The sequence below is a fragment of the Oncorhynchus mykiss genome, chromosome 21, assembly GCF_057628025.1.
Source record: "Oncorhynchus mykiss isolate SJ-2025 chromosome 21, ASM5762802v1, whole genome shotgun sequence".
Classification (NCBI taxonomy): Eukaryota; Metazoa; Chordata; class Actinopteri; order Salmoniformes; family Salmonidae; genus Oncorhynchus; species Oncorhynchus mykiss.
Genome location: NC_143042.1, coordinates 21,861,239 through 21,880,743, shown reverse-complemented (window position 1 = coordinate 21,880,743; position 19,505 = coordinate 21,861,239). Strand labels below are relative to the sequence as shown.

Genomic DNA, 19,505 nt, shown 5'->3' with positions numbered 1-19,505 from the left:
AGAGCCGTTATCTGGCTCGTCATCATCACTCCTCATTTTCCCATTCTCTCTGTCGCTCATTTACTGTCTGTCACCCTGGGCGAAACCTTCATTTTACCCACACTCTCACCTTTGTTCAGACAGTTCACCTGTATGGACCTTCATTCATCAGTTTAGCCTCATAGGTCTTGCCTCTGACTATGTGATAATCAACCTCTCCGTCACTCTTCCTGGTTCATAACTGAACGGCTCCTGTTAGATAGGAGAATAATGAAAGTTAACAGGAGGTCTCTCCGTCATTTTAATTTTTTTTATCATAATTATTTGTGATAGAGTAGGCAATATTACAAATTAAACACGAGAGCTTTTGTGTTGGGTATGTGGTAAGCATGTGTGATTATAATGAAAAAAAAACGCCAGGTCTGATTTATAAAAAAAAAAGGGGTTTATTATTTTTTCCCCACCCCCACTAAGAATACAAAAGAGAGCATGTTAGATAATGTAATGTTTTTTTTTAGGAATACATGGATTAAAACACATACATACATACAACATTTTGTAAAAATACATTTAAAGACAAACAAAGGAAGTGTTTTTTCGCCAAGTATCACTGTTCCATTTTAATTTCTGTCTGAAAGAGGAACCACCAGTAACTAGCTCTAGATAGGGCCCATCAGTGAACCTCAGTGGTTTAAAGTCCTTTTATACAATAACTGTAATAGTAGACATCTGAAAAAGGACACTGTCCTCTTTTGGCATATTGCAAAGACACCGTATAGTTTACAGTGGTGTGCAACAACCGCAGTGTCCAATGCATTTTGGAACCGTATCATGTGATCAGTATGGACCGATTGTCTTTCTCCCTTTTTCTCATGAGTCTGGTTCTGCCCGCGAGGTACACACTCTCCACCAAAGTTTGTAAAAAGTGGGAGTGCCAGTGGTAACTAACCCTGGTCCTGGAGAGCCACAAGGTGTGCAGGCGTCTGCTCTGGCCCAGCACTTACACACCTGAGCCCACTAATCAAGCTCTCATTGATTCGAGCTGGTCAGTAGAATCGGATGTGTTGTTGGTGCTGGGCTGGAACAAATCCCCGCACCAATTTGTGAGGGTGACCAACTGCTCTATGTCTTTTGACCTTTGACAAAGGGTCACCGTGGGGTCGCGTAGGGGTCAGGGATCATAGGTCGTCATCATCCGAGCTGAAGCTGCTCCTGTGACTGGAGTCCTTGGAGGCGTCGGGTGAGCCGGCGGAGAGAAGTGGGTCGGTGCCGAACGGCGAGAGCGGGTTGTCCATGAGGATCTCGTCCAGCCGTTGCTCCTCTTTGAGCGTGGCACTGAAGAAGTCTGTGAAGTGAGAAAGCGGGTCGGAGAAAGTGGTGGAGCCGTCAACCACCCCCTGACCCTGGTCTGTAACGCCAGCGACGCCCCCAGTGGTCATGGCTGGCATGGAGGTCCTCTGGAGGTACTCCCCGTTCAGCTCTTCCTGGTACAGGGGTGGCTGAGGACCCTGCTGTGACTGGGGAGCCAAGGGCTGCTGTTGCTGTTGTTTGAGGAGGTGGGAGGAGAGCTCTACAGTACCCAGGGCAGTGGCCATGCTGGGGAGGCCGTGAGCACGGGCCTGGATCTCCAACTCCTGAAACGCACAGAAAAGGACCAAGGATCAGGACAGTGTTCTTCTCAAATACATAGGAATGGGAACAGTGTTCGAATAAGAAGATTTTTAATGAAGGAGATTACTTTTCTTAGAATGAGCTCTGTACGAGTTGGCAACCCTTACACCCTTACACACACAAACACACATGAATGCATACACATTACACACACACATACCCCCCCCACCCCCTTCCCTGCCTCCCCTACACACACCCACCTCATAGTCTGGTAGATGATTAGGAATTGACTTTAAATAGTACTCTAATGTAGTGGAGGCCGATCCATTTAATCTACTCGTCCTCTCCAGACCCCCCTCCCAGGAAGCAGCCAGGGCCCTCGGGATATGTGTTATAAACATGACGGGGAGGAACCAATGACAAAACCTCATCAATCAGCTACCAGCAGGTCAGCAATGTGGTTCACGCCTCCCCATTGACGCTCTACGAGCAGTAACACTATGGGTAATAGTCTGTTGTCAATCTACCTTGATAACGGTTAGGCTAGCTTGTCGTTTAGCTAAACAAACTCAGGGGATAAAAAGAGTGTAGAGGAATGCGATGCAAGGGAGAAGCATTGCTGTTCCCACGTTACATGATGCAAAGTTATAACCGTCTGTTTCTCTCAGTTACAACATCTTTCTGTAGGATTCCAACAGTACATTTAAGTAAGACTAGCGTGATGTTTATGTGGGTGATGCTTGGTGTTGATGCCGTCTTTCTCCCTACAGTGTGTTACTAAACTGTCATCGGCCCTTCTTTAGGCTAACGCTGTGAGGCTAACGTTCCGTTAAATGCCTGTGTTAGCTCTCTCTCCACGTGAAATGTCTCTTTTCGTCTCGTTTGTGTTCTATGTGTTTTGTTGGTCTCGGCGTCCTTTAGGATGACACTGTTACATTGAGAAGTTTAGCTTGACTGTGAGTTCAGCGTAAGAGCCAGAGCCGTGAATGCGCTGATTCATTTGGTTGGTTAATTGCGACGGCTCAGTGACTGAGGACATGTGGTAACGTCTCCACTGTCTGCTTGGCTCTGCTCTGCTGCCATGTCAATACCCAGTCGCCCCTGTTTTAATGCTTAGTTTTAGGGCGAGGGGAAGTGGGGGGAGAGAGGCATGGCTCTGGGTATTATTAGGACTCACAACCTAATTCTGACCTGATTCCTCCTTCCGGACGGATGGAGCCGAAGCCTATCACTCTATTTATTAATCAGGTAATCTATGCAGCCTACTCAATCACTTTTTATAGCTACTGTTTACAGGAATCCTGGGCCATATACAGCGTGCCTCATTGAGTTCCCTGAATTCCTATCGGACCTTGTAGTCATAGCAGATAATATTCACATTTTTGTTGACTTTAATATTCACATGGAAAAGTCCACAGACCCACTCCAAAAGGCTTTCTGAGCCATCAGCGACTCAGTGGGTTTTGTCCAACATGTCTCTGGACCTACTCACTGTCACAGTCATACTCTGGACCTAGTTTTGTCCCATGGAATAAATGTTGTGGATCTTAATGTTTTTCCTCATACTCCTGAACTATCGGACCACCATTTTATTACGTTTGCAATTGCAACAAATAATCTGCTCAGACCCCAACCAAGGAGCATCAAAAGTCGTGCTATAAATTCACAGACAACACAAAGATTCCTTGATGTCTTTCCAGACTCCCTCTGCCTACCCAAGGACGTCAGAGGACAAAAATCAGTTACCCACCTAACTGAGTTTAACCTAACTCAATTTATTTAACCTTGCGCAATAGCCTAGATGCAGTTGCACCCCTAAAAACTAAAAACATTTCTCATAAGAAACTAGCTCCCTGGTATACAGAAAATACCCAAGCTCTGAAGCAGACTTCCAGAAAATTGGAACGGAAATGGCGCCACACCAAACTGGAAGTCCTCCGACTCGCTTGGAAAGACAGTACCATTCAGTATCGAAGAGCCCTCACTGCTGCTCGATCATCCTATTTTTCCAAAGCTAACTAAAAAGCAGCATTCCCCAAGTGAGGATGGCTTTCACTTCACAGTAATGAATTCAAGATCATGATTATTAGAGACTCCTCTTTAAATCTGCGTATTCCTTCAAAGCTCAGTTGTCCTGAGTCTGCACAACTCTGCCAGGACCTAGGATCAAGAGAGACACTCAAGTGTTTTAGTACTATATCTCTTGACACAATTATGAAAATAATCATGGCCTCTAAACCTTCAAGCTGCATATATAGGAATAGGGACCCTATTCCAACCAAACTACTGAAAGAGCTGCTTCCTGTGCTTGGCCCTCCTATGTTGAACATAATAAACGGCTCTCTATCCACCGGATGTGTAAGAAACTCACTAAAAGTGGCAGTAATAAAGCCTCTCTTGAAAAAGCCAAACCTTGACCCAGAAAATATAAAAAACTATCGGCCTATATCGAATCTTCCATTCCTCTCAAAAAATTTAGAAAAAGCTGTTGCGCAGCAACTCACTGCCTTCCTGAAGACAAACAATGTATACGAAATGCTTCAGTCTGGTTTTAGACCCCATCATAGCACTGAGACTGCACTTGTGAAGGTGGTAAATTACCTTTTAATGGCATCAGACCGAGGCTCTGCATCTGTCCTCGTGCTTCTAGAGCTTAGGGCTGCTTTTGATACCATCGTTCACCACATTCTTTTGGAGAGATTGGAAACCCAAATTGGTCTACACGGACAAGTTCTGGCCTGGTTTAGATCTTATCTGTCGGAAAGATATCAGTTTGTGTCTGTGAATGGTTTGTCCTCTGACAAATCAACTGTAAATTTCGGTGTTCCTCAAGGTTCCGTTTTAGGACCACTATTGTTTTCACTATATATTTTACCTCTTGGGGATGTCATTCGAAAACATAATGTTAACTTTCACTGCTATGCGGATGACACACAGCTGTACATTTCAATGAAACATGGTGAAGCCCCAAAATTGCTCTCGCTAGAAGCCTGTGTTTCAGACATAAGGAAGTGGATGGCTGCAAACTTCTACTTTTAAACTCGAACAAAACAGAGATGCTTGTTCTAGGTCCCAAAAAACAAAGAGATCTTCTATTGAATCTGACAATTAATCTTAATGGTTGTACAGCCGTCTCAAATAATACTGTGAAGGACCTCGGCATTACTCTGGACCCTGATCTCTCTTTTGACGAACATATCAAGGACAGCTTTTTTTCCATCAACGTAACATTGCAAAAATCAGAAACTTTCTGTCCAAAAATGATGCAGAAAAATTAATCGATGATTTTGTTACTTCTAGGTTAGACTACTGCAATGCTCTACTTTCTGGCTACCCGGATAAAGCACTAATTAAACTTCAGTTAGTGCTAAATACGGCTGCTAGAATCCTGACTAGAACCAACAAATTTGAACATATTACTCCAGTGCTAGACTCCCTACACTGGCTTCCTGTTAAGGCAAGGGCTGATTTCAAGGTTTTACTGCTAACCTACAAAGCATTACATGGGCTTGCTCCTACCTATCTCTCTAATTTGGTCCTGCCGTACATACCTACACGTACGCTACGGTCACAAGACGCAAGCCTCCTAATTGTCCCTAGAATTTCTACGCAAACAGCTGGAGTCAGAGCTTTCTCCTATAGAGCTCAATTTTTATGGAATGGTCTGCCTACCCATGTGAGAGACGCACTCGGTCTCAACCTTTAAGTCTTTAATCAAATCAAATCAAATGTATTTATATAGCCCTTCATACATCAGCTGATATCTCAAAGTGCTGTACAGAAACCCAGCCTAAAACCCCAAACAGCAAGCAATGCAGGTGTAGAAGCATGGTGGCTAGGAAAAACTCCCTAGAAAGGCCAAAACCTAGGAAGAAACCTAGAGAAGAACCAGGCTATGTGGGGTGGCCAGTCCTCTTCTGGCTGTGCTGGGTGGAGATTATAACAGAACATGGCCAAGATGTTCAAATGTTCATAAATGACCAGCATGGTCGAATAATAATAAGGCAGAACAGTTGAAACTGGAGCAGCAGCACGGTCAGGTGGACTGGGGACAGCAAGGAGTCATCATGTAAGGTAGTCTTTACTGAAGACTCATCTCTTCAGTGGGTCATATGATTGAGTGTAGCATGGCCCAGGAGTGTGAAGGTGAACGCAAAGGTTCTGGAGCAACGAACCGCCCTTACTGTCTCTGCCTGGCCGGTTCCCCTCTTTCCACTGGGATTCTCTGCCTCTAACCCTACTACAGGGGCTGAGTCACTCGCTTAGAACACAGCCTGATAAGAAACGCACACAGAGTATGAAAGAAGCTCCAGTCAGTCGATACACAGTTCTGGCCTGGATATTTCTGGGGTGGCAGACAGAGTGGAGATCATCTTTGCCACCACAGACAGAAAGCCTGGTGCTCTTTCATGCCGTCCCAAGGAGAGGTGCGTCACTTGAGTGGGTTGAGTCACTGATGTGATCTTCCTGTCTGGGTTGGCGCCCCCCCTTGGGTTGTGCCGTGGCGGAGATCTTTGTGGGCTATACACGGCCTTGTCTCAGGATGGTAAGTTGGTGGTTGAAGATATCCCTCTAGTGGTTTGGGGGCTGTGCTTTGGCAAAGTGGGTGGGGTTATATCCTTCCTGTTTGGCCCTGTCCGGGGGTATGATCGGATGGGGCCACAGTGTCTCCTGACCCCTCCTGTCTCAGCCTCCAGTATTTATGCTGCAGTAGTTTATATGTCGGGGGGCTAGGGTCAGTTTGATATATCTGGAGTACTTCTCCTGTCTTATCCGGTGTCCTGTGTGAATTTAAGTATGCTCTCTCTAATTCTCTCTTTCTCTCTTTCTTTCTCTCGCTCAGAGGACCTGAGCCCTTGGACCATGCTTCAGGCCTACCTGGCATAATGATTCATTGCTGTCCCCAGTCCACCTGGCCGTGCTGCTGCTCCAGTTTCAACTGTTCTGCCTGCGGCTATGGAATCCTGACCTGTTCACCGGACGTGCTACCTGTCCCAGACCTGCTGTTTTCAACTCTATAGAGACAGCAGGATTGGTAGAGATACTCTTAATGATCAGCTATGAAAAGCCAACTGACATTTACTCCTGAGGTGCTGACTTGCTGCACCCTTGACAACTACTGTGATTATTATTATTTGACTATGCTGATCATGTATGAACATTTGAACATCTTGGCCATGTTCTGTTATAATCTCCACCCGGCACAGCGAGAAGCCTGGTTCCTCTCTAGGTTTCTTCCTAGGTTTTGGCCTTTCTAGGGAGTTTTTCCTAGCCACCGTGCTTCTACACCTGCATTGCTTGCTGTTTGGGGTTTTAGGCTTGGTTTCTGTACAGCACTTTGAGATATCAGCTATATAAATAAATTTGATTTGATTTAGGTAATTATTGTGGCTTGGAGAGGAGACGTGGAAGAGAACAGTGGTGATGAGGAACTGCTTGACAAACATCAACAGAAGCAAGTCCGGTCTCTGTCAGGGAAGGGGGTGAGGTGGGGGGGGGGTCTCTATTGAGCATCAGGGCCGTGATGGTGCACATTGACATGGTGTTAAGGATGGGGAAGTCGCTGGGTTGGGGATCTGTAGTGGTAGGGGGCTCGGGTTTTGAGGGTGTCTGTCTTTCTCTCTCCCGTAGTCCATACCTGGATCCTGAGCAGTAGCCTCCTGTTGGCCTGCTCCATCTTCTTCTGCCTGTTCTCCAGCTCTCTGGCGTGCTGCTGCTCCTTCTGCAGCCACTTGATGTACTCCACCGACGCCTTGAGAATGGTGCCTTTGTTCCAGCGCATATCACTACGGCAGAGGGACGTAAAAGATAACCTTTTATTCACCGCCTCAGCGGAATGTTCTGTACAAAAACTTACACAGGGACCCATTTTTTATATATGAATAAGAAATAGTGATTTACATGGCCAATTATTCATTCTCGGACATTACATCCAGCCTTTGAATGGGAATTTTAATAGAATAGTTAAGTATAAGTGCGTCGGCAGAAAGTCCATTCTGGAACCGCTTGTATGGTAAAATTAATCCTCAAGTAAAAATAGGTGTCGGAAGAGGGGGGGAAATGTGACTTTAGAAGAATCCAAGAGTGCAGGCCCCGTTCCCTGATACCATTACTTTTTAAAAAGGAGGACGCAGTTGTAAAATGCACCTTTCTTTGGAACAAGACGTTGGTCTGCTCCACTGCTAATAATCTTCTTTATCTTGTCTTAATGGCACGGCGACAGCCGTAACCTTCCATTTAAATTCTATCGTAAGTTAAATTGCTGTTGGGCCAGTCGGATTCCAATTCCCGGCTTCCGTATTCCATCTTAGTGGGCCAATTGTGCTCAAACTTTGATTCAAATGGGTGGTGGCCTTCTTTGCGTTTGACCCCAATCTTCATCATTGAGCTCTAAGCTGTAGTCTACTGTTGAGTGCCCATGGAGGACACAGACTCACTACTTTGCAGAGCGTGAAGACTACAATAGCTACTCAAGTACACCCTTGAAATAGAAGCAAAATGTGCTCTTGACTATTAATTTGAATTCAATTAACAACATTTAGCAGCCTGTGCTTAGTATTTGATATGCTTAACACCAGCCAGACATTTGCGCTTCTTTTCATGGCAATAGACTTGATCATGGGGAGTTTCTATAAGTCAGGTAAGCTAATGTTTGGAACATAATAAAGACTGAGAAAAATCTAACAAGCGCTAGATCACTTACGGGTCATTCGACTTTGGTATCATTGTTCCAAGTTCTTTGATTCTGTAGTTGATATTGTATCTTCGTCTTCTTTCAACTGGTCAGAGAGAGAGAGAGAGAGAGTGAGAGGACATTGAGTTACTTTAGTGGCCCCACGCAACATTTCCGAACGGTACTCTGTATTGAGTAGGGATCGACTCTTACTCAAGTTGTGATTGTCTTTCTTCTGTCGTTCTTTGGCCATCACTCTCGTTTCATGTTCTGTGAAACACAAAGAAGAACACAGCCTGATAAGAAACGCACACAGAGTATGAAAGCAGCTCCAGTCAGTCGATACACAGTTCTGGCCTGGATATTTCTGGGGTGGCAGACAGAGTGGAGATGATCTTTGACACCACAGACAGAAAGCCTGAACCTTCCACACACTCACGCACACAGTGAAAGGGCTCGATTTATCCCACTCGCTCCCAGCCCGCCTGGTCTCTTCTCTTTGGTTCATTGTGAAAAATCTGTGTCCTCTTTTTAAGCCACTCAGGCTGGCAATTAGGTCTGCTTAACAAATTTGCTGATCTACCCATGAGGGGAAAGGCATGCTATATCATTCATATTCACATTCACATTTCTCCCAAATGATATAATTAGAACCTGTGATTGGATTTCTCAATTCGTCTCTGTTGATTCAATAAGGTCATTTAGACCTCTGTGTAACTGCCCGTTGTTCCCGACCGCACACTTATATGAAAAATATACTAATTCTCTTATTTTCTCGTCGGAGTGAAGCGTTCTTGAGGCATCCTTTCTATTTCCTAAATCAATTAGCTTTACTCGATGCATGGCATTTATAAAACGTTTCTCAGAGGTCCTTTGTGTCAAGGACTATGGACAGAGGCCAGTGATAGTTAGGGATGTGAGTGATACAACTGTAGTCCAAACACTACACATTTAAGGGGAAAATCTATGTGTTACATGTAAACATATGTGTCTTGTTTTCCTTCAGCTTCCTTCTTCATTGGACTTGATACGGCTAGACAGTGAACTCGTGCTACTACACATGCACCCTATAGAAGCGATCCGTAATTTATCCAAAACAAATCCATGTTGAACCTGCACTGTCTACCATTATGAGAAACTGACTGACAAGTTGTAGATGCTGTATAGAATGCACAATGGCAATCAAGCTGAGAGCAGACAAACTTAATCTAAGGATATTCATGAGTTTACTTAGTAATAAGTTGAATAGTTTGTGTAGGATTAACGCTGTACACATCAGGGTTGAAGAAGAGGGCCTACACAGCATTTTGTCATAATTCTACTCAGCTAAAGAAGAAAAATGACTACATGGATTACTCTTTCTTGTTTCCTGTTGTCGGGCACCTTAAAAAAATGCTAAACTTATTCATTCCTAAAAAAAAAATGGATGCCAGTAACTGTGACTTGTCAGGAATGTGTCACCTACAGTATGTGGTTGAGTTTCACACTTCTATCCTCTTTCGATGTGATCATGCATTGATTATTTTGATCATCTTTAGTGCTATGATGTGTGTTCGTACCTGTGACTTCCCTTTTTACAGTAGTGAGCTTAGTGGGGCGTGAGGTGGGTGTCATTCGGCCATGAGGGGCTGTGGTCATACCTGGTTCACACCCATAGATGTCCAGCATGCTGCTGCTCAGCACCTGGAGAGAAGAAAAGGAGAGGAGGAAGATGTCAGGGAATGGTTGAACACAGACGCACAGACACAGAGAGATAACGTTTCATTCAGACTCGGGGACCTCAGGTTCACTAAGTCATTGAAACTTTTGGAAGCAGATTGACTTTGGCTCAGTTGAAAGCATTTAAATGGTGGCAGGAATTTGTAAGGCTTTCAGATGAGGGCAATCATAGCACTGTTGGCAGTCCTGTCACTTCTCAGCCCTCAGGGCATTGCTTTGTGTGATCCAGCAAGAGAGGCTAGGGGCCTCCATGTCTCCCCACCAGGGGCCCTGCCTGACCACAGCCCTGTTTGCGTCCCCTAAGGCCCTCTCAGGTCCTTCTCTGGGGGTACAACCTCGCTCCGTGCCCCTGTTTACTAGCCTAATAGTACCAATATCAGTGGCCACTATGGCTACTCAGCATGAAAGGGCCCCTAGAACACAGAGGCGTCTGTGTGTTCAAAATAGCACCCCACTGGATGAAAGCCGGGTCATAACCCGCCCAAACAGACACCAAACTGTTTTTCTACGCTGCTTGTCCACTGTGAGAAAATAGGCATATATTTTCAGAACAAGCGGGATAACTACGGTCTCTTTTAGGAACTCTGTTGGAATGCAGAGGGATACATGTCTCATCTTAGGGAGCTGTGCATTTTTGGGAGTCCTACAAAAGCCGGCATAGATGCCACAAGCTGTGTCAAGACAATTTGTCACTGTGTATGTGTGAAATTCAGTTCCTAGAATAGTGTAGAGAGGGATAAGAATAGAGGTCAAGTTATGGGAGGGCAGGAAGAAGGGAGTGGGAGAAAAAGAAGGAACTGTAGACATTTCAATATTTGCAGTTGGTTTGCTTTGCCTGTAGATGGCTTTCTCTCTGTCATTATCTCTAACAGAGGGGGGGGGGGGATACTTATCAAAATGAAAGATTGCAACAGTCCCCCGACTGCTCACATCGTAATCACTTCAATCCGCTCCCATCTGTGTTCCTGGGATATGTTGACATGACAAAACGACGTGATGCATCGTACTGTATGACTAATTAGAATGAATTGATCCATTTAAGCGCGCTATCATTTCAGAACAAGCCCATCGGGAGTGTAGGCATTAACCCAATCCAATGCCTCACTGCCTCGCTCTAAATCTCTCCTCCTCTCCCTTTTTTTCCCTGTCGCTCTGATCTTCACTCTCTACACCCCCCCCATCTTGTCTTTCACACACACACCCCTCTGCTTTTCTATCACCCCGTTTTTTCCCTCCTTTTCTATGTGTGTGTTTGTGTGCCTGGCTGCCTGCTTGCCTCTGTCTTTCTCTATCTCTCTTCATCTCTATCTCTCTTCATCTCTATCTCTCTGTCTGGTTGGCCTCTCCTCAATGCCTCTCTCTTGAAATGCAGGTGGGAACCCCATTTTCCTTTAGTACCACATACCTCTGTGGTGAGTTCAGGTGTCTATAATCGCTACTCAAATGAGTCTTCGTTTTTTGGAATTCAACTCCAGATATAATTCGCACTGGGAGCACTTGTCTCTGCTGCCATCCATGCATTTTTCTAATGGAATGCCTAGTCTGAACAAGATCTTTTTGTTGTTGTAGTAGATATCTAGCATAGTCTCGCCGTTCTCCCTATGTCTTCTTGACTACCATTCCCAAACTCCCTGGTAGTGACCAGTGTCCATGTAGGGCTTTCAGCAAAAAAAACTAAAATCACAGACTTAGTGTTTATACTAATTAACACATTATTCTCACACTGTCATCAGTTACCGTGTAATGACACCACTTGCGGATTAGTCCGTATTGTTCGGCACCTTGAGCAATGTGAGAAATGCTTTAAGCCTCAACCCAGGTGAAATGAACTTTGACTCATCGGTGGACTTAATCTGACCTCACTCAAAGCCAGCTCCTTTTTTCCCAAGCAAGTCAAGCCTGAAAGTTAATGTTTGGCCGAGGAAGTAGATCCTCATATTCCCCTTTTAAGTCCTTTAAAGAAGTTAGTTAAGCAACTTAACTTTAAAGCTGAACTTAACTACCCAATATATGCTTCTTCATGAGTGTCAAGGAGATCAAGGATCTTCTGGGAATCACGTCTGGATCAAGGAATAAGGTCAGCAAGAATCAATAGACAGAAACACCTGCATGTCGATAGCATTTCTTCTGTTTTTACCCTTAGTTTTGCAATTCAAATAAGTGTTTTTCCCTTGACATTTGCGACTGATATAATAGTTAATATGATTAGTCATACTTACATTGTTTTGCATTATGATGCTGGGATCCATACAATCCAAGCCCCCGTCATTGAAGCCGGACTCCAGGCTAATCAAGTCATCAATAACTTCATCCATTGGAAACTAAAAGAAAACAGTCATATTGTACCAGGCTCAGTTCAATTCAGATACATTATGTATCCAACAACAGGTCATTATAACGTTAGGTGAGCAAATGCTCTCATTGTAATTCAATGTAACATTTCTTTTTGCATCATCTCTAAACCTATCATTCAGAGGGTGGGACAGTTAGGATCCTAATCCAATAACAGACATTTCTTCACCACCATGCTGGAAGAGATCAGCCATGGAGGGAAACAAAATGTTTGTTTTCAAACTAGTTTCCTCCTTAACAGAGATTCTTTTAGGAACTGAATCTCTGAAGTTATTGCTGAGCATTTCAAAGAGAATGGGCAGGTCACTAGAGAACAACTGAGTTGTTTACACAGCTGGTATCTCAGGTAAAAGAGATTTAGGACTCTGTAATCAAACCTGCATAGTGTGATTAAATCACCTAACTATTTTTGGCACTGTAAGGACCTACTAAACAAAGACATTGAGATAAAACAAACAAATAGCAGGATTGATTGAATCCCAACACTAAATATCAAAGGAATGAACACTTGCTGTTGTTGAAAAGATCAATCAAAACGCTCACTCACCTCGCTGTCGTGGTTGGATGCCAGGGTCAGCAGTGTAACGGGGCTGCTGGGGGTGCTGCCATCGCTGAGGGGGGCCATGTGAGCATTCCTCATCACTGGAACGGTGCCCAGGAGCTGCCCTCCCTGCGCAGTGGGGTGAGGGTGGCCCCCTTGTCCCCCGGCCAGCTTGGAACCCAGGGTCAGGTACTGCTTGACCTGCTGACTCTGGGCCTGGTGCAGGTGGAACTTAGAGCCCTCCAGGTGGCTCTGGACCTGTTCCATACAGACCTAAGATCAGTTATTGGGTAACACAACAGGCAACGGTTACTATGTAGTCTCAGATAACAGAGTTTAGTGTTAGTATGCAATCTAAGATAGACATCAAAAATAAAAGTCACCGCTCAGTGCAGTCTCAGAGAGAGCATTGATAGTGTAGCAAGTCGTGAGTCATGTTGAAGCTGTTTCGTCAAATTGTTCTTAATCATCTTAATCATGTTTTACCCCTGAACACAAGACATGTCCTCTTGACTTCTCAAGCAAATCATGGACAAATCAAACCTTAGACAGTCAGTAAGAAGATGATTTACCATGAGTGTAAAAAGTTGTAACAGTAAGTAGAGCACTAGCAGATGTCCCAATGTAGTATCCTTCAAATGTCTATGCCCTAAATGTATACACACACACCATACAACTACAACCAACTTACTAAACCAATTATGAATATCTCAACAAAGTGTCCAAGTCGACTTCATTGGTGTATGTATACTGTTGCTATTGCTAAACATGAATCCTTACATTGGAAACTCGGGCTCCGTCTCGCATCTTGTAGTAACTACAGTCACTTAAGTGTGGCATTCTCATCGGTCAGAGAGAGACTGTCTTCAGGTCTGGTCTGCTAGTTGTAGAACAGCTCAAAGTAGCAGTAGGATTGCGGTTAAGCTGCTGCTATCCGGTGGCTATCCTGGTGAGTTGATATGAGTTGATATGTTGAGGACTGTCCCCTCCTGTCCTCAGCCAGTGTCTTTATAAACTTCTTAAGGCTCTGCACTAAATTTGCTAATTAGGCGAGAAAGCGGACTATCCCTTAGTTTCCCTCCATGATAATCACTTCAAACAGAGACTCATCAGATTACCCCCGGGTTTGATCCCAACAGGATATCTGCCTATGGCTTTTGCCTATATCTCGACTAATTCAACAGGACCGCCCTGTTTCTGTTTGGGAGTTATCGGCCAATCACGATCGACCCCTAGTCCGGACTCTCTACGATCTCCTTCGGGGGTCTAGTAGTTGACTCTAGCACAATTGGTTTCTTGTTCTTCTTTTTTAAATAACTTTGGAGGGCCATTTGCACCATGACCCCTCCTTTGGCCGCTCATTGTCTAATGTCAATTACTCCAAGAATAACCCTAGATGGACTATATCTGGGGGCTAATTTTAGTACTGTAGCTATCGTGACCCTATTTTTATCCTCTTGTCTAAAAATGTTTTACTCTTGTCTAGGGCTATAAAAGAGATCATTGTAGTCGTTTTTTAAAATTGGTTTACCGTTGCCTAAGCATTTTGGGAAGAATTGGTTGATTGATTATTAGGTGCACTGGATGAATTGGGTTTTAATTTCTACTATGAGTGAATTCCCGTGAGAATTGAACGTCTTTACTGGAAACTATTTGCCTTGCTGATTGAACTCCTGGCAGTAAACGTTTGTCTCCTTTTAGGAGTAGCTTCTGGCTTCACATTCAGAATGACTTTTTTTTTTTTTTAGCTCCAGACCACAGCAGACAACCAGATTGCTACCCTTTACTCAAATACTAGCAACAACATCTTGAGGTTGTACATTTTTTTTTTTTTTTTTACAAATAATCTAAACAAAAGTACTATAGAAGCACCTGATTTGACCACAGATGCACATTTTGCACAGCATTTCTGGTCAACACCAGTGCTGTCGTCTGTCGTCCACATAGCTCACATAGATGACTGGCCCTGCTCAGAATGGACTCCCGCACGACAGTACTGAACTTGTCACCAATGAAGAGAGAGACCAAGTCTCATCGCTGGCAACTAAGGGCTAAACAAGGTGCCATTTGTTACTCAATCAACATTTTTCCACAGTGGATGGAAAAGCCTGCCAGCGTACTACACTCAGCTTGTTGTCTGAAGAGATAGAGGTTGTCCTTGGATTAATAGCCTTCTCTCTACTGTACATGCAGCAGGAGACACGCCTATTAGGTCGTTAGGGGACATCTAATTAGATTCCTACCAAGTAATGTATCTTCTGTCACTAATGCGCGGCACGACAATGACAGGGCTGTGCATGAAGACAAGACACACTGCAGTTCACTAGGCACAGAATAAGATATCTGCCTGGAGAATCGGCGATGTACAGGTTTGTAAATTACTTTGACACTCTTGAAAATGGAAGAGTTTATTCTATTGCACTTGTTGGAACTGATTGTGACGTCCCTTCTGTCATTCAGTGGATTGTCGTGATCAGAGTCATATATTTAAAGAGTTAGGCCGACTTTTAGAATTGTGAATATTGTTCTAATTCTAGACAAATCAGTTACGTAGCATTGTTTGAATATTACCCATGTAATGTTAATGAGGAGCTAACATGGCTGCCATAGAATGTTGAAGTGTCATGTAAATGCATCATCATTTATACAACGGGTGGGTCTAATCCTAGTTGCTTTGTGGTTAAAATTGCATTCCAAACGGTTTCTATTCCACAAGTTACCAGTGGCCAAAGCAATGACGTTGAAATGCCTATTTACTGTTCCATCTCACTGCGCAATCCACTGTCTCATCAGCCCAGCCAGGCAATTTAGAAACTTGATCTCCTCTATAAAAACATCTAGACATTATCTTCCATTTCTTTTAGACTAGCATTTGGCTTTCAACACCGGAGATTTGTACAAACTTTGCTGTCGGTCTCTCCAACATCTGCGACATTGTTTGAATATTGAAATTCGATCTCCAGCTGTCCCATAGTAATGCACCTGTCAGGACGAGACAGACAAGCAGACAGTTTATCTCAGCCAGTCGAAATCATGAATCAGTTAGCATAATTTTTATGGATATATACAATGAAATTTCAATAGAAAACTAAATGCAGCTAGTTTGCAGTCTTTCCAGCTTCAGTTTGAAGTGATTGTGCTAGCTGTGTTGTTGGCTAGCTTCTCTGAACAACAGTGTCCTAATGAGTATGCACATTTTCTATGCCAGGCGAAATCACACATCATTAGCTCATTGTTATGAATGTACACCAATAAATGTCACTAAAAAACATCTTAAACAAATGCAAATGCAGCTACTTTGCTGTTTGACGTGACGGTCAGTTAGCCGTAGTTGGCTAGCTAGCAAGCAAGGGATAAGAACTTTTCCAGCCAGTATGGCAATGGAATATTTAGAACGAACGACTACACAGAACACAGAACAGAAAGACTTAACGACTGGGTCGCGTCTCTGGAACCCGAACCGATAGAACGAACAACCAGCCAGCCTAGGTAGCAACCTTAGAGATTCGTGTCGGGACTATATTGTCACGTCTGCTCCCACACCCACACACCCTATTGGTTTGGATATCGCTTATAATTATTTTCTTCTATGTCAAAATGACCCAAAGTCAGGTTTGTTTGTGCACTTGACCCATGCCATTATTCTGTCCCACTGTACAAGATACATAGTTGAATGCTCTCCATATCATTCCACTAGCATATACATCATCAAGCAGTATGCCTAACAGACATTGGCACTGTAGATGTACTGTAGGCCTGAGGCAGACATATTTTGTACTCCCAATGCAGTTGGCTTATGATTGAATCAGAGCATAAATTTGTTGTTGTTTCGTTTGTTTTTCTAATGGCTGGTGGGGAGAATATCCATGAGAGCTTTGACTCCTATTAGGACAGCAGCTGTGCCCACTTCATAACTTTGTTTTCACTGCTTAAGCCACTAAAACGAGGAATGTCTCACAGGCAGAGAAGAGAGAGACAGCTTACTGATCTGATCCATGGATCACTCTGGGACTGACTCTTACTGTCTGTCTCCTGTATAACATATCACATTATTTCACACGACATACAGTAGCTGTGATGGCACTGAAAAAGAAAGTGCATCATGTTTATGAAATGTTCTGTCGGTTATGATAAATGAGAGTTAAATGGGATGCGCAGTATGTCAAAGTCAACAAGAAAACACTAATAATGTATGGACAGATTCAGGCTTCCCATTAAATGAGCTTTTATGATGAAGAGGGTCATAAAAAATTGGTCTAAAAACATTTTCAAGACGAAACTTGGTAAAAAAAAAACATTCACATTCTAAAGACCGTGCAAAAGTTACTAAGAACGCTTTAATATATCAAATTAAGTTAATTGATGTTTTTAACGTTTAAAAGTACTCTACGAACTGTACATAATATCCATACTCAAATCTACTTTAAATTGTGACAAAGTTGCACTGATTTACCTCGGTATGTGCGTTCTCCTTGAAGTCAGACAGTGAAGCCCTGCAGTAGCACAGTGATCTATGGCCTTTGATGACGCCTCTGTATGTCACAGAGCTCACTAGTGTTCACTATTCTAGATAGCCAGCTGTTGTTTAACTCAGTTTCACCCTTACACAAGTTCTTGTTTCACTTCAGACTAATCTGGATTATGAAACACTGGGTTATTATTTCGGCTTGGACAGGATTTTTCAATTCTGGACGTAACTGTTGGGATTCATTTCTACTATGAATCCCAACCTTTAGTGTTATAAAGCATTAAGTATTGTGAAGTAATACTACTACATTAATGCTCTTTCTGTGGTGTAAATACAGAAATGGATACAGACCTACAGTGGGGAGAACAAGTATTTGATACACTGCCGATTTTGCAGGTTTTCCTACTTACAAAGCATGTCTGTAATTTTTTATCATAGGTACACTTTTTTTTATTTTTTTTTTATTTTACCTTTATTTAACCAGGCAAGTCAGTTAAGAACAAATTCTTATTTTCAATGACGGCCTAGGAACAGTGGGTTAACTGCCTGTTCAGGGGCAGAACGACAGATTTGTACCTTGTCAGCTCGGGGATTTGAACTTGCAACCTTCCGGTTACTAGCCCAATGCTCTAACCACTAGGCTACCCTGCCGCCCCGCCACTTCAACTGTGAGAGACGGAATCTAAAACAAAAATCCAGAAAATCACATTGTATGATTTTTAAGTAATTAATTAGCATTTTATTGCATGACATAATAATTTGATACATTAGAAAAGCAGAACTTAATATTTGGTACAGAAACCTTTGATTGCAATTACGGAGATCATATGTTTCCTGTAGTTCTTGACCAGGTCTGCACACACTGCAGCAGGGACTTTGGCCCACTCCTCCATGCAGACCTTCTCCAGATCCTTCAGGTTTCGGGGGTTGGCGCTGGGCAATACGGACTTTCAGCTCCCTCCAAAGATTTTCTATTGGGTTCAGGTCTGGAGACTAGCTAGGACACTCCAGGACCTTGAGATGCTTCTTACGGAGCCACTCCTTAGTTGCCCTGGCTGTGTGTTTCGGGTCGTTGTCATGCTGGAAGACCCAGCCATGACCCATCTTCAATGCTCTTACTAGGGGAAGGAGGTTGTTGGCCAAGATCTCGCGATACATGGCCCCATCCATCCTCCCCTCAATACAGTGCAGTCGTCCTGTCACCTTTGCAGGAAAGCATCCCCAAAGAATGATGTTTCCACCTCCATACTTCACGGTTGGGATGGTGTTCTTGAGGTTGTACTCATCGTTCTTCTTCCTCCAAACCCTGCGAGTGGAGTTTAGACCAAAAAGCTATATTTTTTTCTCATCAGACCACATGACCTTCTCCCATTCCTCCTCTGGATCATCCAGATGGTCATTGGCAAACTTCAGACGGGCCTGGACATGCGCTGGCTTGAGCAGAGGGACCTTGCGTGCGCTGCAGGATTTTAATCCATGACGGCGTTGTGTGTTACTAATGGTTTTCTTTGAGACTGTGGTCCCAGCTCTCTTCAGGTCATTGACCAGGTCCTGCCGGGTAGTTCTGGGCTGATCCTTCACCTTCCTCATGATCATTGATGCCCCACGAGGTGAGATCTTGCAGGAAGCCCCAGACCGAGGGTGATTGACCGTCATCTTGAACTTCTTCCATTTTCTAATAATTGCGCCAACAGTTGTTGCCTTCTCACCAAGCTGCTTGCCTATTGTCCTGTAGCCCATCCAGCCTTGTGCAGGTCTACAATTTTATCCCTGATGACCTTACACAGCTCTCTAGTCTTGGCCATTTTGGAGAGGTTGGAGTCTGTTTGATTGAGTGTGTGGACAGGTGTCTTTTACACAGGTAACTAGTTCAAACAGGTGCAGTTAATACAGGTAATGAGTGGAGAACAGGAGGGATTCTTAAAGAAAAACTAACAGGTCTGTAAGAGCCGGAATTCTTACTGGTTGGTAGGTGATCAAATACTTATTACTTAAAAATTAATTACTTAAAAATCATACAATGCGATTTTCTGGATTTTTGTTTTAGATTCCGTCTCTCACATTTGAAGTGTACCTATGATAAAAATGATAGACCTCTACATGCTTTGTAAGTAGGAAAACCTGCAAAATCAGCAGTGTATCAAATACTTGTTCTCCCCACT

At 43.6% G+C, this 19,505-nt stretch overlaps 1 protein-coding gene across 24 annotated transcripts in view; it reads right to left on the bottom strand.

Annotated features, from left to right (window-relative positions):
• Positions 1 to 405: 405 nt before the first annotated feature.
• tfec (transcription factor EC) overlaps positions 406 to 19,505 on the bottom strand; it is a 19,935-nt gene continuing 835 nt past the window's right edge. The window contains exons 2-9 of one of the 24 annotated variants that reach the window (XM_090214253.1): positions 15,779 to 15,857; positions 12,882 to 13,133; positions 12,202 to 12,303; positions 9,904 to 9,946; positions 8,477 to 8,533; positions 8,294 to 8,369; positions 7,229 to 7,376; positions 406 to 1,613 (exon numbers count right to left, since the gene is read on the bottom strand). In XM_090214253.1, coding sequence (XP_090070379.1) covers positions 1,158 to 1,613; positions 7,229 to 7,376; positions 8,294 to 8,369; positions 8,477 to 8,533; positions 9,904 to 9,946; positions 12,202 to 12,303; positions 12,882 to 13,133; positions 15,779 to 15,847 — 1,203 coding nt within the window. In that variant the 5' untranslated portion in view covers positions 15,848 to 15,857 and the 3' untranslated portion in view covers positions 406 to 1,157. Of the gene's footprint in view, positions 1,614 to 7,228; positions 7,404 to 8,293; positions 8,370 to 8,476; positions 8,534 to 9,822; positions 9,947 to 12,201; positions 12,304 to 12,881; positions 13,149 to 13,655; positions 14,803 to 15,778; positions 15,858 to 19,505 lie in introns of those variants that run through there. The other 23 variants (XM_021577485.3, XM_090214249.1, XM_090214243.1 and 20 more) reach the window with 23 other exon arrangements.